Below are 18,971 nucleotides of genomic sequence, written 5' to 3'. Positions count from 1 at the left end.
ATGAAGACACTCAGGGACAGTCATATTTCATTAAGTAAGGGTTGAATTTAAAATGCATTAGCTAAAAGCACATTAAAGCCTTGTGAACGCTGTCATTCTGAGCTAAGCTGAAGTGAATTAAGGCCAGTTTAATTCACTTCCAAAGGGAATTAAGCTAAGGCCACTTTACTTCTGAATGAGCTCATCCACACAGCTGTAATGCACTTTAAAAATGCATTTTAAATTCAACCCGTTAGTTAATTCAGCATAACTTTCCCGAGTGTCACCATGTAGATGTCCTTTTCCCCAATGTGAGTGTGAGTGTGTGTGTGAGAGAATCTAGCATTTTCAAAGAGTATACTTTCTAATAATATAGTGTATATAGTTAATGAAATTTGTATGTAGTGTGGATTCCCAGTGGGGCTGACCATATGGCCATAAAAGCTTCACACAGAAGCCATGATAATTGCCAAATATGATAGACTGCCTTGGTACTACTCTCCTTTTCCAACTCCTATTTTCTGCATTTTACTAATCCTTCAGTTCTTTGGTATCCTTTTGCTGGTGTGTTCTAGCATTTCATGTTCTTCCTCTTGCCATGCCTTCCACGTCTGATTCAAGCAGCCTGTGCTGTTGAGCAGTTAGCTTGAAGTATATTTTCTAAAGCAAGGCAAATGGTTTTCAGAGGTGTGTGTCTGATATCAAATCTGGTATCACATCACGTCAGTGAATGTGCACTTGAGCTCAGCACCAGCTTGTGGCATCTTTGCTATTGATGGGGCCGGATCAAGAAAATAGTAAAAGGAAATTGCAGATGTGTGCATTGAAACTGTAAAATAATATGGTGAGGGCCACAAGTAACTTTAGGTAGAGAAATATAATCACCTGGCTTTGCTGGTGATGAGAGAGCTACCAGAAAACCCTGCTGCAGTCTGGAGGTGGCCGATAGGACTGTTTAATATGTCCTTATTTTGTATCTCCCAAAGACATAAAATTAATAGTGACCTGTCAAAGTAATATGTAAGAGAATATAACTTGATTAAAAAAAATAAACACTTTCATCTGAAAGTTGTATAGTGGTTTCTTTATTTTAAACTGAATTCCTTTTATCATCCCCTCACCTGAAATATCTGATGGCTCCTGGGCTTGGCAGAGTGAACTATTGTGGATAGCGTTCACAAGAAGAGTAAAGTGTATATGTCTCACATGGATAAGAGTTGCTGAAACCGCCTAGCATCTGGCCACACTCGCTACAAGGTGGATGAGGCAGGGGATGCAGGGGAGCAGCAGCAGAGCATTGTTGACTTTGTCTTACGAGCAGAATTGGAGTGCATAAAAGAAATGGCAGTTTTACTTTGCGGGGGTTGGACCACAAACAACAAATCTTTCACACAAGCAAAAGGCTTCCGAAGCAGCCACTCGGATGAAAAGTTAAGTGCTTATTCACTGTCCTCTGCAGGATAACACTGCCATTTTAATGTTTTATTTCCATCTACTGCTTTTAACCAAGAAGAAACGTGCTGTGATGGTGTGTAGGTCTATACCTATCTCAATATCTGACCCAGTTTTTGGATGCCACGTGCATCAAAGCCTGCAGGATCTCTGCAGAGTCCAGATTTGCTCTGGGTCTTTAAGGCACACTCCCAGGTGTAGACTCCTTGTCTGAAACACTTCCTGGGGACAGGAGATGCTGCAGTCCGGCTACCATAACCCTCAAGACCAGTGCTGAGACTTCCCAAGCCAGGTGCTTATTGCATGCTCCCACAGAGTAGTTCTCGTCCTTTCTGTGGGCATTGTGACTTATAGTTTATCCCTTTGGGGACACATGGCAGGTAAAGCAAGGTACACTGGGTTCACGCTGTTACTACTTAAATGCACACACAATGCACTTACTACTTAAACAGCACAAGAGAGTTACAGGGGTATGCAAAACAACGATGACATTCCTGGGTGCAATCCAAATCAGAGAGGGGCTGTCACCCCTGCCCTGCAACTTTGGGTGCCTCATGATGCTTTGCTATTGTAACTTCCAACTTGGGTTGCTCATGAACGGCCAAACAGCAGCATGCAGGCCGCACCCTGAGTGTCTGTGTGTAGCTACAGCCCTAGTCCAGCAGCTCTGACTTTAGCAGCCTCTTAGCACAATTGCTACTGGGAATTAATCCACAAGGGTCAAATTAACACACATGAGGAATACATTTTGTGGTAGTACACTTTAATCTTTACTAATGGAACTAAAAAAAGTGGCTAACAAAGAAGTTGGTAATAGTTTTAGCAACTTTATTTTCAAAACTCAATTTACATGACAAGAGTCCTCTGTATATACTTAAAGTGAATAAAACTTCAGGGGCCAAGAATGGCAGAAATTTATTTCTAACAGTGTTTGCTTTGCTGTTATTCTGGATCATAGTCACTAAATACTAGTTTTAAGGTGGGGATAGCAGGTTTTATTATACGAGTCATTCTCAGTTGCTAAAACTACATGTAGTGAGAAGTTAAGCAGATGTTAGCTACTTTTACAGACCTTAAAGTTTTCTGTTCCCTGACTTCTTGCCACACACTTGATCAGATTTAATCTTGTGAAATCAGTAAGATTACAGATTTATCATTACCTTTATAGTTAAGGCTGTTAACCCATGGTGAGCACAGGAATATAGAATTTATCTTCATTTAGTATGACTTACTGTCTTTTTTTTTTTTCTTAGTCTTTGTATGGTCGCTGAGTGAAACTGTTTACTCTACACAATCAAACACATTTTTACTGCTAAGAAGCATTACCTGCTACCTTTGTAAAGCTTGCACATCTCTTGCAAATGTTTTCTCTTAAGCATATGTTCACATACTTTTAATCGGGGTTGGCAGTCAGGAGGAATTATAATTATCAATGCTTCTTGGGATAGATGAATTTGTGCCCTAAGATCACTCGGTGCTGTTCATCAATGAGAGTGAGTATGTGTAGAAGTTTGGAGGGGGTAGAATAGCTACTCAAACCAAGCCTTATGGGCTATACCTTGTCTAGCTTTCACTAAAAATAAAGAGCAAAAAGTTTCAGTGTAGGAGAAGGTGAGATGCTGGGAGAGGAAGAGGAATTGTGGATTTATAATTGGAGAAGGATTGGCAGTTAATGCCTTAAGTGTGTGCTTTCAAGGCTCCAAACAAATTTTAAGAATTTTTAACATTTAAAAAAAATGAATGTTGCAGTAGGACTTTCAAATCCAGTCACTTTGTTTACCATTTTGGGTTTTTCCTCTTCAAATCCAAAATCTGTCGTGGCCACTAGAGCCAGGAGCACATGCTGTGTATCATTTTAAAAGCTGGGAATTCCAGTTTTTAGGTAGCATGCAGCATAATATTTAACATTAGAGGTGTGAAATATTAGCAGATGATGATGTGAGAACCCTTAGCAAATATGCTTGCTAATTCTGATTCACCAACTTCTTCCTTAAACAGTAAACTACTTAAGCAGCAGTAAATACAAAATGATGGGTATGGTGGGGAGGTTAGGAAGGAGGGGAATTAATTCATGAATGGAATTAATAGCTAATAATTTTTCAAAATGGTCCTGTTACACTTAAACACAGCGTTTCGTTCTCTGTAGAGAGTGAATTTATGCAGTGTTTTTTGCAAGTGATATATTGATGTGTAAGGTCTAATATACAATCCTAGTATTGGACTTGATTATGCTATTGTGATCACAAACTATTTATAGAAGCTCTGTATTTTTGTTAATCTTATTACACTAATATATGCCATTTTTGCAGACCTACATAACAAATTAACTGCATATTCTAGGATTTTCAGACTTTTTACAACTGAAACTGCACCATTGTTTGGACTTTTTGGGGGGGTCTTTTTTTCTCCCCACATACGAATTTGATTTTGTAGATTGCTTCACCCTTAATTCTCCTCTGCCTCTTTCTTTATATTATTTATGTTTATATAAATAAAAAAATCGAAGTGGTCTGGTGTGGAATTTAATGAAGCATTGTAGCTTTTGTATAGTTTTGAAACTGAGGATGTTTCCTTCTGTTGTTCATCCCAGGAGCAAAGTTCTACCCGCAGTGCATTTGAGAGAGAATGTACGGATTTGTTAATGGCGCAAAACTAGTAAATCATCTTACCTAGCATTTTTCTGAAAGTATCTCAAAAGCAACATACTGACTTGTTCGTTTGAAAGAAACGACTTAAAAATTGAGTTGTACATCAACTATTTTGTCACCACCATATGTTTGGGTAACTAGCTTTACCTTTATCCTTCCCTGGTCCTTAAGGATGTGTTGAGTATCGTTGTCTGCTTCAGAGCCCTCTTTTTTTTTTTAAATTTAATTACTTTTTTTATTTTTGGGAGTGCTGGGGAAGGGTGATCCAACCCATATTAAACTGTGACTATATCCAGAGAAAACAACGTAGGACTTACAGAAACAGTGAGAGCAGTAGCTACTATGCACTAGTACTGCAAAAATTAAATGTTAAGGGTCAGATGCTTTGGTGCTTGTAAAAGAGGTCACTGAGGGTGTCGTGCTTCCAGGGCTAGTCGCAGCTTTGTCCCCTTTCTGTTTTCTCACACTGCACCAGCTCAGGTGGTAGGCCTTGTGCTGTTAGAGTGCTCTCAGCTGGAATCTCATGATTCTTCCTGTCTTGCATACGGGGTAGTGCACCAGTTTTATCAAGTATATATCACCCTGCAGGTCTGGATATAAGATATAAGAACTGGATATAAGAACATAAGAATTGCCATACTGGGTCAGACCATTGGTCCATCTAGCCCGGTAGCCTGTCTTCCAACTTTGGACAATGCCAGGGGCGTCAGAGGGAATGAACGGAACAGGCAATCATCAAGTGATCCATCTACTGTTGTCTGCTCCCACCTTCTGGCAATCAGAGGCTAGGGACACCCAGAGCAATGGGTTGCATCCCTGACCAACTTGTCTAATAACCACTGATTATTAGACAATAACCACTGATGGGCCTATCCTCCATGAACTTATCTAATTCTTTTCTGAACCCTGTTATAGTTTTGTCCTTCACAACATCACCTGGCAGTGAGTTCCATGGATTGACTGTGCACTGTGTAAAGAAATACTTCCTTTGTCTGTTTTATACTTGCTGCCTGGTTCTTGTGTTATGTGAAGGAGTAAATAATACTTCCCTGTTCACTTTCTCCACACCATTCTTGATTTTATAGACCTCCAACATATCCTCTTAGTTTTCTGCTTTCTAAACTGAAAATTTTTAAATCTCTCCTCATATGTTCCATACCTTTAATCATTTTTGTTGCCTTTCTCTGTACCTTTTCCAATTCTAGTACATCTCTTTTGAGATGTGGCCACCAGAACTACACGCAGTATTCAAAGTGTAGTTGTACCATGTATTTATATAACGGCATTCTGATATTTTTCTGTCTTATCGATCCCTTTCTTAATAGTTCCCAACATTCTGTTAGCTTTTTTGACTGCCGTTGCACATTGAGCTGATATTTTCAGAGAACTATCCACAATGACTCCAAGATCTTTCTTGAGTGGGAACAGTTAATTTAGATCCCATCATTTTGTATGTATAGTTGGGATTGTTTTCCCATGTGCATGACTTTGCATTTATCTACATTGAATTTCATCTGCCACTTTGTTGCCCAGTCACCCAGTTTACTGAGATCCCTTTGTAACTTTTCGCAGTCTGCTTTGGACTTAACTGACTTGAGTTTGAGACACCTGCACCTCCTGTTAATAACTTTTGACCACTGAGACTGACAGCCTTCTTTAAAAAAAAAAAAAAAAAAAAAATTATTTAGCAGTTGGAACAAAGAATTAGAGAATTTTAGTCTCATCTGATCTTAGACTTCACTGCAAGTTAAGTTAGGCGTTCTTGGTTACAGGAACAGAACCGATTTGCAATCCTAGAAAGTCCTAATCCTCCTGTGTTTGAGACACTTTGGTGTCTGATCAACCCTGTTAGAACTAGTTCTGGTGCTCCCCAGGCAGTGTGTGCTAGAATTACTGAGGCTACTTGCTCTGGCATTGTTTCTTGACAGGCCTTAAATGTAAGTTACTAAAGGGTGACTACTCAGAGGCTCATTTTCATTCTTTCCCTTGGTAGGTAGGCTGCAAAAGTTTACACCCCCACTTACCGGATAGAGAAAACTATGGCTAGTGGCAACCCAAGATTCAGTTTTAACAATTATTAAAGACCATCCAGTATTTGTTAGAGGGCCAAGTCCAGGTTGATGCCAGTGCTCTTTCATGCAGCTATCCCTCTCTAAACTTGTGTGAAGAGGGAATAAGTTACTTTGAGAGGCACGACCACTGGAACTGATTTTAGGAATGGGTTTACTATGTGTCTTTCATATTATGCTAGTCCGTGCTTAATCAGATTACATTATTTGCTCATCAAATTAATCATCAGTAACCATTTCTAATAGTTGTTCTTATTTTGTGCAAAGAGTTCCAATGTTTATATGCAGTGAAGGATTTATACTCTGAAGATTAAAAATGTGCCAGAACGCCTCCAAAAATAAAACTGCTTGTTCTCTTATGTAGAACCTTCTATACATCGAACCTCAGTCGTTAAAATAGCAACACAGTTTTCCATGACAGATGGTTTTGATTTAATTAGCCAATTTCCAAATATCAGGTTTGTCAAGGTATAATCTCTGTTTCAAAAGAGAAAATTCTATGAAGTCAGTAAAATTATTTAAAATGTTAATCTTCTTTTAAAATTGATTATATAGAGTCAAAACTACTGCCACAAACAAAGCAGCAAAAGTTACTTTGATTGTTCCTCAATATGGGACTCAGCCCGGGAAGTAGTAAAAGTTGACAAACTTTTTGATATCTGGTGCCAATCCTCATCGCTTTGAGAGCCAACTCTAATTCTTGCAGAACCTGTTTTGAGATCATAATACAGGGGAGGTTGAGTCTGTAAAACCCATGGTGATTAGCTCTGTTTTTGTTGCTGTAGCAACAGAAATTACCAGCCTGTAAACTTCCAGAAGCTTCCTTCAGTTAACAGCTGTTAAACACTGGTAGCTGCATGTGCTATATGATGCACTACTATCTGAGGCCAAGATTAGTCAGCCCAATAGAGGCCTCACAAAGAGTGGTCATGGTCTGTGACCCAGCAACTTCTTAGAACCAACTGGCCTGGGGCAGAGAGAGAGTGCATAAGGTTTACATGGATCTCCTGGGTTTGGTATGTACCTTCTAGCTCACCAAAGCGTGTCATGTGTTGCAGTATCCTTACTCACTATTTCCTGAATCTCTATTCTTTAATGAACCCTTCTCCCCCAATGAAAATGGGTTTTTGTCAAAACAGAAGTTTCTTTGGGAAATGTTTGTTTTTGATATAATTTTTTAGGTTTTCTTGGATTTTTTTTTTTTTTGCTTTTTGACGAAAACCCAAAACCTTTTTCTTTTTTGAATAAACAAAAAAACACTTACCAACTAGCTTTATTTTTCTATACTGTTTTATAATTTGATAGAAATCAAGTGGTGCGACTACAATTAATAGCTAAATGTCTCAGTGAATCTCATGTTTTTGACTAGAAAATTCCTTCTATAACTTCAGGTTATTATCGCACAGAGAGAGATAAAGGAACACAGTATGAATTGTTTTATAAGAAGACCGATGTTATGGAATACAGACATGTCACACTATTCCGACCATTTGGACCCCTCATGAAAGTGAAGAGTGAAACAGTTGACATTTCCAGATCAGTTATTAACATCATTGTCCCTCTTGCTGGAAGAACTGAGGCATTTGCACAATTTATGCAAAACTTTAGGTAAGTGCATCAGAGTCTAAATTGAAGTGTGTAGCTTTTCCTTAGTTTATCAAAGTGAAAACCTATTTTGATGGAACTTAGCTCTACTTCAGTACTATAATTTGCATAGAAATGTTATGGAATACTAACTGCTGCATGGAGAAATGTTTCTTCAAACAATCTTCTTCCTTATCTTTACAGTAAAACACAAACCAAATACTCTAGCTAGGACTCCAACCTAGATTAAGAATGGCAGAGCCACTGGAGATCTGATGCTTAATTGCACAATTTTGGTGGATGTATTGGCTTTAGAGCTACCTTATCAGGAATAAGATGCAGGCATGGAAGACCTATTTGAATCCGAAAGATGGGGCACAGGAGAACTAATGTTTCTCTCTTTAAAAGCTGCTAGATGAGCTGTGAAGTCTTTTAAAACTTTTTACAGCAAGATTAATGTCAACTATTGCACTATCTGTAGTGAATTACAATAGTGAATAACTTCACTGAATTGGTTTTTAGTTGGCAAGAGGTGATTTTATAAAATATACCATATACATTAGCTCCACGTGACGTGAAATTGCTTTATGCGGAGTAGTCATTGTCAAAATCAAAAAGCTTGTAGGAAAATAATTTGCTTAGCCACTAACTTCAAAACACTTGAGAGAGAGCCCTTGCTAGAATATAATAATGGATATTAACTCGTCTTTATCATAGGGATGTGTGTATTCATCAGGACAAGCGGATTCACCTCACAGTGGTATACTTCGGCCAAGATGGGCTATCTGAAGTGAGGAGCATCCTGGAGTCAGTAGCTCGGTAAGTGAGCTAATCCAAATAAAAGGCTCTGAAATACAAGTGATGTTTATTGGTCAGTTTAAAAAAAACCTCACAAATAGTGAGAAAGAACTTGGTGAGTCAGTCGCAGCCAAACAAAATTCATTTTACCTTCAGACGTATGTTGTTCATCATTTTGATTCTTCTTAGCATTGTTTGTGGTTGTTAAAGACTCTCTATTTTTGTGGGGTGATCATTTGAATATTCTGGGTCTGAAAGAATGCATAGCTGAGAGATTAGGAGTGGTTCACTAATGGTTGGCAATGGATAGTATAAAACACAGTGGTGAGTTTTGTAGTAAATACTGGGTCACATGAACGGATGCTGACTGGAAAATTAAATGTGTAAAAGGTGAAATTATGGATACAATATGCTACTTATTATATGTCCCAAATAATGGTAACAGATTTCATTTAATGATAGTGAGTAGAAATGGCTGGTCACTTGTGACAAAATTAACACAGTACCCTGCTGCCAGAGGGCCACTCAATCTGTTAGCCTGAGCAGTTCATCTATTGTTCTTAGCCTTCAATATGTCCCCTACTGGCACATAACTTTCCATGGATCACTTTGTAAATAAATGATGAAACCTGTTGGCCAAAGGTTATAGTGCAGATGGCTTAAAACAGCACCATGAGAGAGTTGCTTGATGCACAGAGGTTGAGGAGTGTTTGTTTTCCTCCACTGCTTCATCTGCAAAACCTCAGAGCAGAACTGTCAGGTGGCTGTCAGTGTGAAGAACACTGGTTTTTCTGTTGGGAAACTGACTTTTCCTCATTGAGGCCCCTCCAGTTTCTTCACAGATGAGTGATCTGTTTCAGACTGGGTTTTGTTGACTCAGTGGGTCCCCAGCTAGGCTAGGAAGTATTGTTCTCACATGTTTTCAAAATTTACTTTCTGAGTGATTCCAGATGGTATTTTGGGGCATTTGCTCATTTCCCCCAGATATGCTTCTCGTGTGCTTCTATATAGCTCTTTTCCACATTCCTTTCTCTTTAATGTGTGTGAGAGGCTGGTGGGGAGATAGAGTTGACTGGGCAGCGGTGACATTAACATATGGACAACTTGCAGCTTATTGCCTCACTTCCAGCCATCAGATAGTGCAGTTTGATTTCCCAGTGTGCTCTGCTCTTGAGACTGAGCGTCCCACTTCCAGAATCCTCTGAGACAATTTAGAAGTGCCTTTCAATCCACAGCTGCTCCTGGAGTTAGTGGCATCAGAGGCTCAAAGCGCCCTTTTAATCTGTCTGGATAACTACTGTATTTGAAATGTTACTGCATAGATTGTGGTGGCAGGGATCAGATCTCTCTCTCTCTCTCTCTCTGCAACTTGTAGATTGGATTATTAAACGTAGACAATGTTTAATGCTGCAGCTGTTTTTCCCCCTCCCCCTCCCCCAAAATGCATGAGAAAAAACAGTAAGAACTATCCAATCAAAATAACTATCCAGAGCTAACTTATACTACAGTGGCAATTTATAGAACTGTAAATGCCATCCTTTTTCCACACTCCTTTATTTAAATTGTTTTCACTTTTTTCCTTTATAGAGAAACTAATTTTCACAATTACACACTGGTCTCTTTGAATGAGGAATTTAATCGTGGGCGAGGACTAGACATGGGTGCCAGAGCTTGGGAAAAAGGCGAAGTGTTAATGTTCTTCTGCGATGTTGATATTTATTTCACAGCTGAGTTCCTTAACAGTTGCCGCTTGAATGCTGAACCCGGTAAGCTCCTGTTAAGTCACTGAAGTGGGGAAATGTTACCTTCTGAATTGGGCCTTACAATAACTTGATAAGTGGATGTTATCATTCACTAATTTGAATGGTGGAGTAATTTCAATAGTGTGGCTCTTGGAAGGAAAAATAATTCTGTGCACAAAATAACTAGTGTTGATGCAATATTAAGACTCAGAAATCTAGCACTCACATAGGAAGCTCAAAGAGTGGAACCTTACCTTTATGCTTATACCTTAAAATGTGACTTCTCTTCATATCATTATAAATGTCAGACAATTAAACTTAAAATACAAACTAAAATTCTCATACAATAAATGCACACTTTAAAAGCTGAGAATCTACAAAAAGCCAAGTTAAAAAAAAATTATTTCAGTACCTTTAACAATTGGATCATTTCTACATTGATTTAAAAAAGTGTCACCTCAGAATAGAGCCCAACCATGGGAAATGCCCTCAAAAGAGTTAGTGTGAGAGAGTCAAGAGCAGTTCTAAAAGGAAATGGAATTTAGCTTTAACTATAGTATGTGCTCAACCAGTACCTGCTATAATCCTGAGCCTTTATATAGAGCTCCACATCTTACAAACCATTGTAAAACATTTATCTGCAGTGTTTAGTCCCCTCAACATTCTTGCAGGATAAGTATCACCATTTTACTGCCAAGACATGGCAGTAGAGTGACATGCCTGAAGGCCACAAAACATGTTGCTGACAGAGTTGGAATTAGAATTAGAATTTAGGAGTTCCTTTCTCCCATTCTTCTCCTCCAGACTGTGCTTTCACAAGCATATGAAGCTTATCTATCTGTTTTACAAACTCTTGTAGAGAAGTTGAAGGCTTCTGTGAGCTAATATGCAAGCTACCTACCACGGTGGCACAATGGGAATTTTAAAAATTTTACTCATTACAAATTTGTTGCATACAGAATATTTTTTATTTTTTTCCCCCTCTTTGAATGCCAATTTGCAAGGGAAAGCTGCTTTTCCTTATGACGGGCAACAGACAATTGCAAACCAATTTGGCTTGAGCTCATTGCCTCTTATTCCTCTTTGTCTCAGCATTTGCATACCAGGGTGATGGAAGGCCATATAGGTATTTAAATAGCTTGAGCGATGTTACAGCACAGGGAATTCTTTGTGAACTAGCACTGTTGCAATATCACAGAATGAAGTCAGCCTTGGAGCTGATCTCTACTCTTAATGGAAGTGGCAAGTCAAATTTGCTTGGAGTGGGAATTGGAGATGCCTTCCCTTGGCTGCAGAGGGTGCTTGAGTCTGGATATATAATCATGTTGCCTCTTTGCTCTATTTCTGGGAGAAGGGAAGGATACTACTCAAGAAAGAGCCTTGGTGAGACAAAGGAACAGTGAGGATCACAAGTGCCTTCAGTATGGCTTTGGATCCTGGTCTTAAGGCCCTCTTAAACTGAATCTACATGGAAAGCAAAGCTGAGGCTGCCTCTCTGAAAAGGTGCCCCAGCAGCAGCACAAGGGAAGGAATACTTGAGGCTTTCTCCCAACCTAGGTCACTGGCTTTGGAGAAGCAGACAGTGCATGCGGATTCGCAGTGTATGTAAGGGCTGTCGTAAGTATCACCCAAAACTCTGTGGCAGGCATAGTGTGGAATATTGGACAGACCTTCTTTACCTCACCTGCCTGCCTATCTAAAGCTGGAGGAGTACTCAGCAGCTGCAAATTGGTATCCCAGCATATCGAAAATAAACATAACTGTCACTGCAAGGGCCGTAGCAGAAAGTAAAACCACCCAAATTGACAGAGGAAAGAGGTGGTTCTAAAACTCTATCTGCCTAAACTTTCTGGTGGATGGCTGTTTGATTTTGATGGTCTTAATGTCCCTCTTAGCATTCATACTCTTACTGTTACCTTAGGGGTCCTCTGGAAGCCCTGGAATCCATGTCCACCTTAGCACAGCATCATGTTGGAGGCTGTATACCATTTCTTTTCTATATGTCACTCTTGCTAGATGTTAATGGGCTCTCTAAATAGAAATTATGGGAGGCAGGCCATGTGCCTATGCTTTTTTCGTTAAATAGATTGATAATTAATATTCCCCATGAAAGCAATACTTCACAGCTGCCCTTTTCACTCAAAGATGTCCCACTATGAGTAACAAAGCTCTTCTGACTTTATAGGCAAGAAAGTTTTCTATCCCGTGGTATTCAGCCTTTATAATCCTGCTATTGTCTATGCCAACCAAGATGTACCACCGCCTGTGGAGCAGCAATTGGTAAGTGTTCTGATTTTTTAAGAAGTTTAGAGCATTGTACTTCATCTTAATGAGGCAGTTCAGTGTAGCAGCATATCTAAAATATCCTAGATACTTACCAGAGACATTGACAATGATATGAAACAGAACTTTTCCTATATTGGTTAGACATAAAAGAATAAGAGCTTGGGAGACAAACATTGTAATGGAAAGTGCCAAAACGCCAGTATTTCTGGATACATCTAGCTTCTACACAGAATTCAGTGGACTAAGAAACTAACCAAACACAGTTAGTAGTTGTAATTCAAAGGCTGTATTGTGGTTTTTAAAGCCATTGTCAGTGTGATGGGAGAACTGTACTACACCAAGTGGCAGTTGCTGGAGGTAATCTCCTTGAGTAATGAAAAATGCAGAATGTCTCTTGCTATTGTTGGGCAGGTGAAAGGAGGACACTGAGGAGTAGCTCCTACCCCTCCTCTTTGGAAGGTGCAACATGGGCTCCTTTGAACACTGGCCCAAGAATGCTAGCTACTGAGTGGTGATCAGGTGTATGGCCCTCTTTACCCTCGCAGTTCAGCAGAGGAGAGAAGGGAGATGTACTGCATCTCTAGCTGTGCTATCTGTCTCCCTCACCTAATGTACTAACAAAAGCACTGGGCTTCTTGCTGCCTTCTGTGCAGGGCTATCTTACCCCCGCCATCCAACAGCAGCCAGAATCCCATTAGAAACACTTATGTAGTGCCATTAATTTATATAGTGCTTTACAAACAGGAAATACTGTGTCCCTGAAGAGCTTGCAATCTAAATAAAACAAACATTGGACAATCATTTGAGAGACAGGTGTTGGAGTTACTAGGAAGACAAGGAAAGGAGAGTCTGTTGGATGGGGATGAGGAGACTGTTTTAAGTGAGAGAACAAAAGTGGGAGGTTACTGATGGTAAGGAAGACTAAAATGTAGGTGGTGCCAGGTTTATGTAGGGCCTCGGAAGAAAGTACAAAGAGCCTGAATTGATGTGCTAAGAGGTAGGAAGCCCGTGGAGAGATTCGGAAATGGCCTGAGTGGAAAACCACTTGTCAACAGTACTCTAGGCCAGGGGTGGGCAAACTTTTTGGCCCAAGGGCCACAGCTGGATGGGGAAATTGCATGCAGGGCCATGAATGTAGAGCTAGGGCAGGGGGGTTGGGGTGCAGGAGGGAGTGTGGGGTGTGGGAAGGGGTGCGGTGTGCAGGAAGGGGCTCAGGGCAATGGGTTGGGGCGTGGGAGGGTGCGGGGTGTTGGAGGGGGCTCAGGGCAGGGGGTTGGGGTGCAGGAGGGGTGCAGCAGGGGGTTGAGGTGTGGCAGGGGGCTCAGGGCAGGGGGTTGAGGTGCAGGAGGGGGCTCAGGACGGGGTGGGGTGCAGGAGGGGAGTGGGGTGTACAAGGGGGCTCAGGGCAGGAGGTTGGGGTGCAGGAGGCGTGAGGCAGGGGGTTCGGGTGCGGTAGGGGGTTTGGGTGCGGGGTGCAGGAGGGGGGTTTTGGGTGTGGGCTCCGGCCTGGCGCCACTTACCTGGAGTGGCGCCAGGGTGACAGCGGCATGCGGTGGGGCTAAGACAGGCTTCCTGCCTGCCCTGGCCCTACTCCGCTCCTGGAAGTGGCCTGCACCACCTCTCTGCGGCCCCGGGGGCGGGGGGGTAGGGGGGCAGAGGGCTCTGCGGGTACCTCCCCTGAAGCTCCCATTGGTTGCGGTTCCCTGTTCCCGGCCAATGGGAGCTGCAGGGGGCGGTGCCTGAAGGCGAGGGCAGCGCACGAAGCCTTCTGCCCCCCCTTCCCCAGGGGCCGCAGGGACGTGGTGCCGGCCGCTTCTGGGCGTGGCATGGGGCCCATGGCACCACGGGGGTGGCAATCTCGCGAGCCGGATCGGGCCTGCTGGCTGTAGTTTGCTCACCCCTACTCTTGGCAGACTGGGAAAGGGAAGGAGCAGTGAGAGGCAGTGAGCCTGGACATCAGAGAGCAACATACATCAAAATAAGAGATGGCCAGAGTGCAGACAAGGGTTTAATAATAGGGATTCTGCGTAAAGGGGATGGGTTTCTGAGAGATGAAAGAAGCAGCAGCAACAAGACTTTGTAAAAAGAGCCCAGAAGGATTGGTAGACAGAGTCCTTTAGAAGGGAGTAATGCGGCAGTGTGTCTGGTTTTTAAAGAGGGAAGAGGTCCTAGTTGACAGAGTGAACTTTAAACTGCGAGAAGTCTGCCTAGTTGTCAGACTGCAAAATGTCTGGATAAATAGCATGAGACCAAGGAAGGAGGAAGCCAATGTGGCAGGAGAAGTGTTGGAATTAGGGAGATGGGGAGCAGAGGGAGTTAGCTGTAAAATAGGTGAATATGAAAGTTAGACCCCTTGGCATCAACAGACAGGTGGGAAGCAGAAGGAGAGCAGTAGAGAGGCTGGATTGGAGATTGCAAAAGGAATGCGTGTGAAGATAAAGGCAGGAAAGAGAATTACTGACTGGTTTCTGGGTATTCTAAATTAATAGGTCCCTCATTCCTTATGAGGCCCTTATGTTAGATGTTGATGACCCGTAACTAGAACAAACAGCAGGTATATACACTGTGAAACACAAATATCAAATGTTGTGTCAAGAAAATAACCAGATAAATACAGATTCTCCTCAAATGAAACACAACCACAACATTTGCTTCAAGCTGTCTTGTATAAGGGGGAAAAAACTAAAATGTTCATTTTAAAATTGTAGGTACACAAAAAGGATTCTGGCTTCTGGCGGGATTTTGGCTTTGGAATGACATGTCAATATCGGACAGATTTCCTGACTGTTGGTAAGATGAATTTACATAAGTGTTTTTTTGCGAATTTTGGTGAGGGGAGTTCAAAAGCTCATCTATTACTATTTTCTTCTGTGATTTCAAGAAGGTAAAATGTTAATTTATCTTATTTCATTTCCTGAGTTCCCCAGTCAAACTTTCTGCTTGTTAGGTTTGACTTACTGTTTTAGACTGTTAAAGTCTTGGTTTAACAATTTAAGTATCAATAGCATTACATTAATAGCGTTAAAGAACATCAAGTAAAATATCTTACTACTTGCGAATGTATTAGTTTGACAGTGAATTCACCAAGCTTTTGAAATTTGTAGTACATGTTAATCTGTGTTTTAAAAATGCTATCCTTTCCTTTTAATAAGCGTACTTTTAAGTATTAAATGTTGACATGAGTATTGCGATTATTTAAAGTTTTGAAATATACTCTGGCACCCTCTTGTGGTTCAACATTAGAACTTAGCAAGGCTTGATTACTTCAGTTTCAAAACATAATTATATATATATTAAATAAAAGCATCTGAGGGCAAGTGCAAGATTTTCTAGGTAACTTACCACAATCAATCAATTATGGCTGACACCAAGAGGAAGGCTGTTTTGAAACTGAAGTAAAATAAATATATATAATATATATATAAAAAACCAAACTGATTTCTAGTAACAATCCTATTGCTTTATGTTTGTGGTATATTAGATGATACACAATACATAATCCTAGCTTTTTTCATCTGCATATCAGCATAACTTCTACTATGCTTTTGGCTAGAAACATGGCTGGATGGACTTCGTTTAATCAAGAGTTTCTCAAACTGTGGTGCCTGGGGCACTTGTGGTCCATAGAGTTGGATTATCACACGATGCTTGATCACTTTATTTGCAGTTTCTAAAATTAGAAAACACCCATTATTCATATTCATGAGAACAACTGCGGTAGTTGTCACAGATACTATCACTAAGGCTAAGATTTTTGTCATGGATATTTTTAGTAAAAGTCAGGGACAGGTCATGGGCAATAAAGAAGTTCACTGCAGACCTGTCCCTGACTTTTACTAAAAATATCCATGATAAAATGGGAAGGGGCTGGGCAGCTGTGGGGTGGCTGGGAGCTCTGGGAGCCCCCACCATCGATGGGGGCTCAGAGCTGCAGGGGTCCCCTGCCCCCCTGCAGCGGCGGCCAGGGAGCTGCAGGGGTTCCCCATTGCCTGCAGCAGCTCGGATCTTGGGGGCTCTGCTAACTCAGGCAGTGGGGGTACCACACAGCTCCCTGACGCTGTGGGAGGTGGCAGGACCCTGCAGCTCCCAGCCGCTGGGGCTGAAGTCAGAGGTCTTTGGAAGTCACGGGTTCCATGACTTCCGTGATGTCGGACAAAATCATAGCCTTAACTATCACCGATTTTATGCACAATGTGAATGGACCACATTATTCCATTTCAAAGTCTTGCTATAACCTGTGTGATGCCAGGAATCAGTGTCCCATGGTGAAAGCCAGTTTCCACTGCCAAACAGCATCGTGTGTTTTGAGTTACTCCACTAATATGGCATGTGCTGTTGGTATTTGCTGTAAAAGTGTCATTAAGTGATATTTTAGGTGGTAAATATCTACAGCATGTGGTAGAATGGTGGTTTTTTGTTAAAGCTCATTTTTCATTCTGCAAAACTAATGTTTTCTGATGTGTCTGTTTGTGCTGCTATAGGGGGGTTTGACTTGGAAGTGAAAGGCTGGGGTGGAGAGGATGTTCACCTTTACAGAAAGTACTTGCACGGAGACCTTATTGTGATCCGGACCCCAGTCCCAGGCCTGTTTCACCTCTGGCATGAGAAGCATTGTGCTGATGAGCTGACTCCAGAGCAGTATCGCATGTGTATCCAGTCTAAAGCCATGAATGAAGCATCTCACTCGCACCTTGGAATGCTGGTCTTCAGGGAGGAGATTGAGACTCATCTCCGTAAACAGGCCTATAGGACTAACAGTGAAGCAATAGATTAAAAGGATTCTTAATGCAAGACCGAAGACTTTAAACTCACAATGAACCAGCATCATTCTACAGCCTTAATTCAGCTTACAAATTCAGTGCCTCTTTCAATGAAGAAGAGTTTTTAACTTTTGTCTGGTATTCTGTTACCTACATATCTCACCAGTTCAGGCACCTGAGATGAGATAACTTTTGAAAGTAATTATTTCAATGAAAGGTTCTACAGTATTAACTTTATGGACAAATATAGCAGCAGAATGTATGACCGAACACTTTTTCACCTCTGATAAATTTTTTTTCATATTTGCATTATTGTAAGGTAAGGATTGCATTAATGGACAATATTTTGTCTTGTCTGCCAAGTATTGTTACACTCTGTCTTGCTCATTGCACTGTAACTTTAGATAGATACCATACTTACACATTCCAGGATAAAAACTAAACACACATGACCATGAAACTCATTGGGAAAATGTACACAAGAGCTTAATTAGTATGTTAATTAGGTTGCTGATTTCATGGCAATAATTTAATTAAATTCACTGTATTAACAGCTATCCATATAATTCACATTAGAGAAGAATTTATAGGAAAAAGGGACGTATGAAAATCTCTTAAAGGTGAATTCTAGAATAGTTAGTATTGTTTGATATCAATGCAAAAGTAAGCTGGACATGTACCATTTGCTTATCCTAGCTACGGGCCAAAAAAAATTCCTCTTGCATATTTCAGGATGTACAAAGACAAGCAATTTAACTAAAAGCGGGTTACTTGTCTTCTGTTGCTTTGTATGGTATGATTAGATTCACCATTTTTAATATCCTTTGTTTTCAGGTGAATGTTAAAATTCACTAATTTAGTGGGGAGTGTGGGGGAGTTGCATCTGCTGTCTCCACAAATTTAGAAATTAGTTGAAAACCACTCACTAAATCAACTAATTTTGGATTTTTTTTTTAATCAGTTTTAGTTTCAAACACTTAAGGGCAAGTAGAGATTAAAATATGTGACTTCTGAATGCAAAATATGCTGTGTAAAATAGTGCTGTTCACTGATCTTTTTTTACATGTACATAAAATTTGCTTTTATGTAACTTATTGTGGAGAACAGTGTACTGTATTGTGTTTTAAAGAGGGGAAAATGTAATGCAAGATGTCTTACCATTGGTATTCCCGCTATGATGTATGAATAAATTTAATATTTCTGCATTTTAGAACTTTTCCAAGCTGCTCTATTGAAATTTTGTTATGAAAGGGGAAAAAATGTTTGACATCATAGGTACCAATAAGCCCATGTTGACATTCCAGACTTAAGCAATAATCTTTACAGCAAAAAGTTCAACTTACAGTTAATGTTGGGCAAGTGCAGATCCTACCAATATAACAGTTGAAAGTTATGGGGGCAGATCCACAGCTGGTGTAAATTGGCATAGCTCTACTGTCTTTAATCCAGCGGTTACAATTTACATCAGCTGAGAATTTGCCACTAGGGAGCAACCATTTAAGCTCCTCCTCCTCACCTCTTCACGATACTTTGTGACCAGGAGAAAGGCCATGTCAATTGAGGGGAGAGGTATAGGGGCTGGAAGTATGGGGACATGAAGGAAGAGGGCATGGGAGTGAATGGAGTTCGAGCTGGGTGTGGCTAAGGGTGGCA

General features: G+C 40.8%; 1 protein-coding gene across 2 annotated transcripts in view; it reads left to right on the top strand.

The window, feature by feature from the left end:
- Positions 1–18,521, top strand: part of CSGALNACT2 (chondroitin sulfate N-acetylgalactosaminyltransferase 2) — a 52,918-nt gene extending 34,397 nt beyond the window's left edge. For both annotated transcript variants that reach the window (XM_065407352.1, XM_065407351.1), the window contains 6 exons: positions 7,540–7,756; positions 8,450–8,551; positions 10,118–10,296; positions 12,458–12,552; positions 15,267–15,348; positions 17,040–18,521. In XM_065407352.1, coding sequence (XP_065263424.1) covers positions 7,540–7,756; positions 8,450–8,551; positions 10,118–10,296; positions 12,458–12,552; positions 15,267–15,348; positions 17,040–17,332 — 968 coding nt within the window. In that variant the 3' untranslated portion in view covers positions 17,333–18,521. The remainder of the gene's footprint in view (positions 1–7,539; positions 7,757–8,449; positions 8,552–10,117; positions 10,297–12,457; positions 12,553–15,266; positions 15,349–17,039) is intronic.
- Positions 18,522–18,971: the final 450 nt, after the last annotated feature.

This window comes from Emys orbicularis, chromosome 7 (assembly GCF_028017835.1).
Source record: "Emys orbicularis isolate rEmyOrb1 chromosome 7, rEmyOrb1.hap1, whole genome shotgun sequence".
In the NCBI taxonomy this organism is placed as follows: domain Eukaryota; kingdom Metazoa; phylum Chordata; order Testudines; family Emydidae; genus Emys; species Emys orbicularis.
Note: the sequence above shows the minus strand (reverse complement) of the source record. Positions and strands in the feature narration are given on the sequence as shown.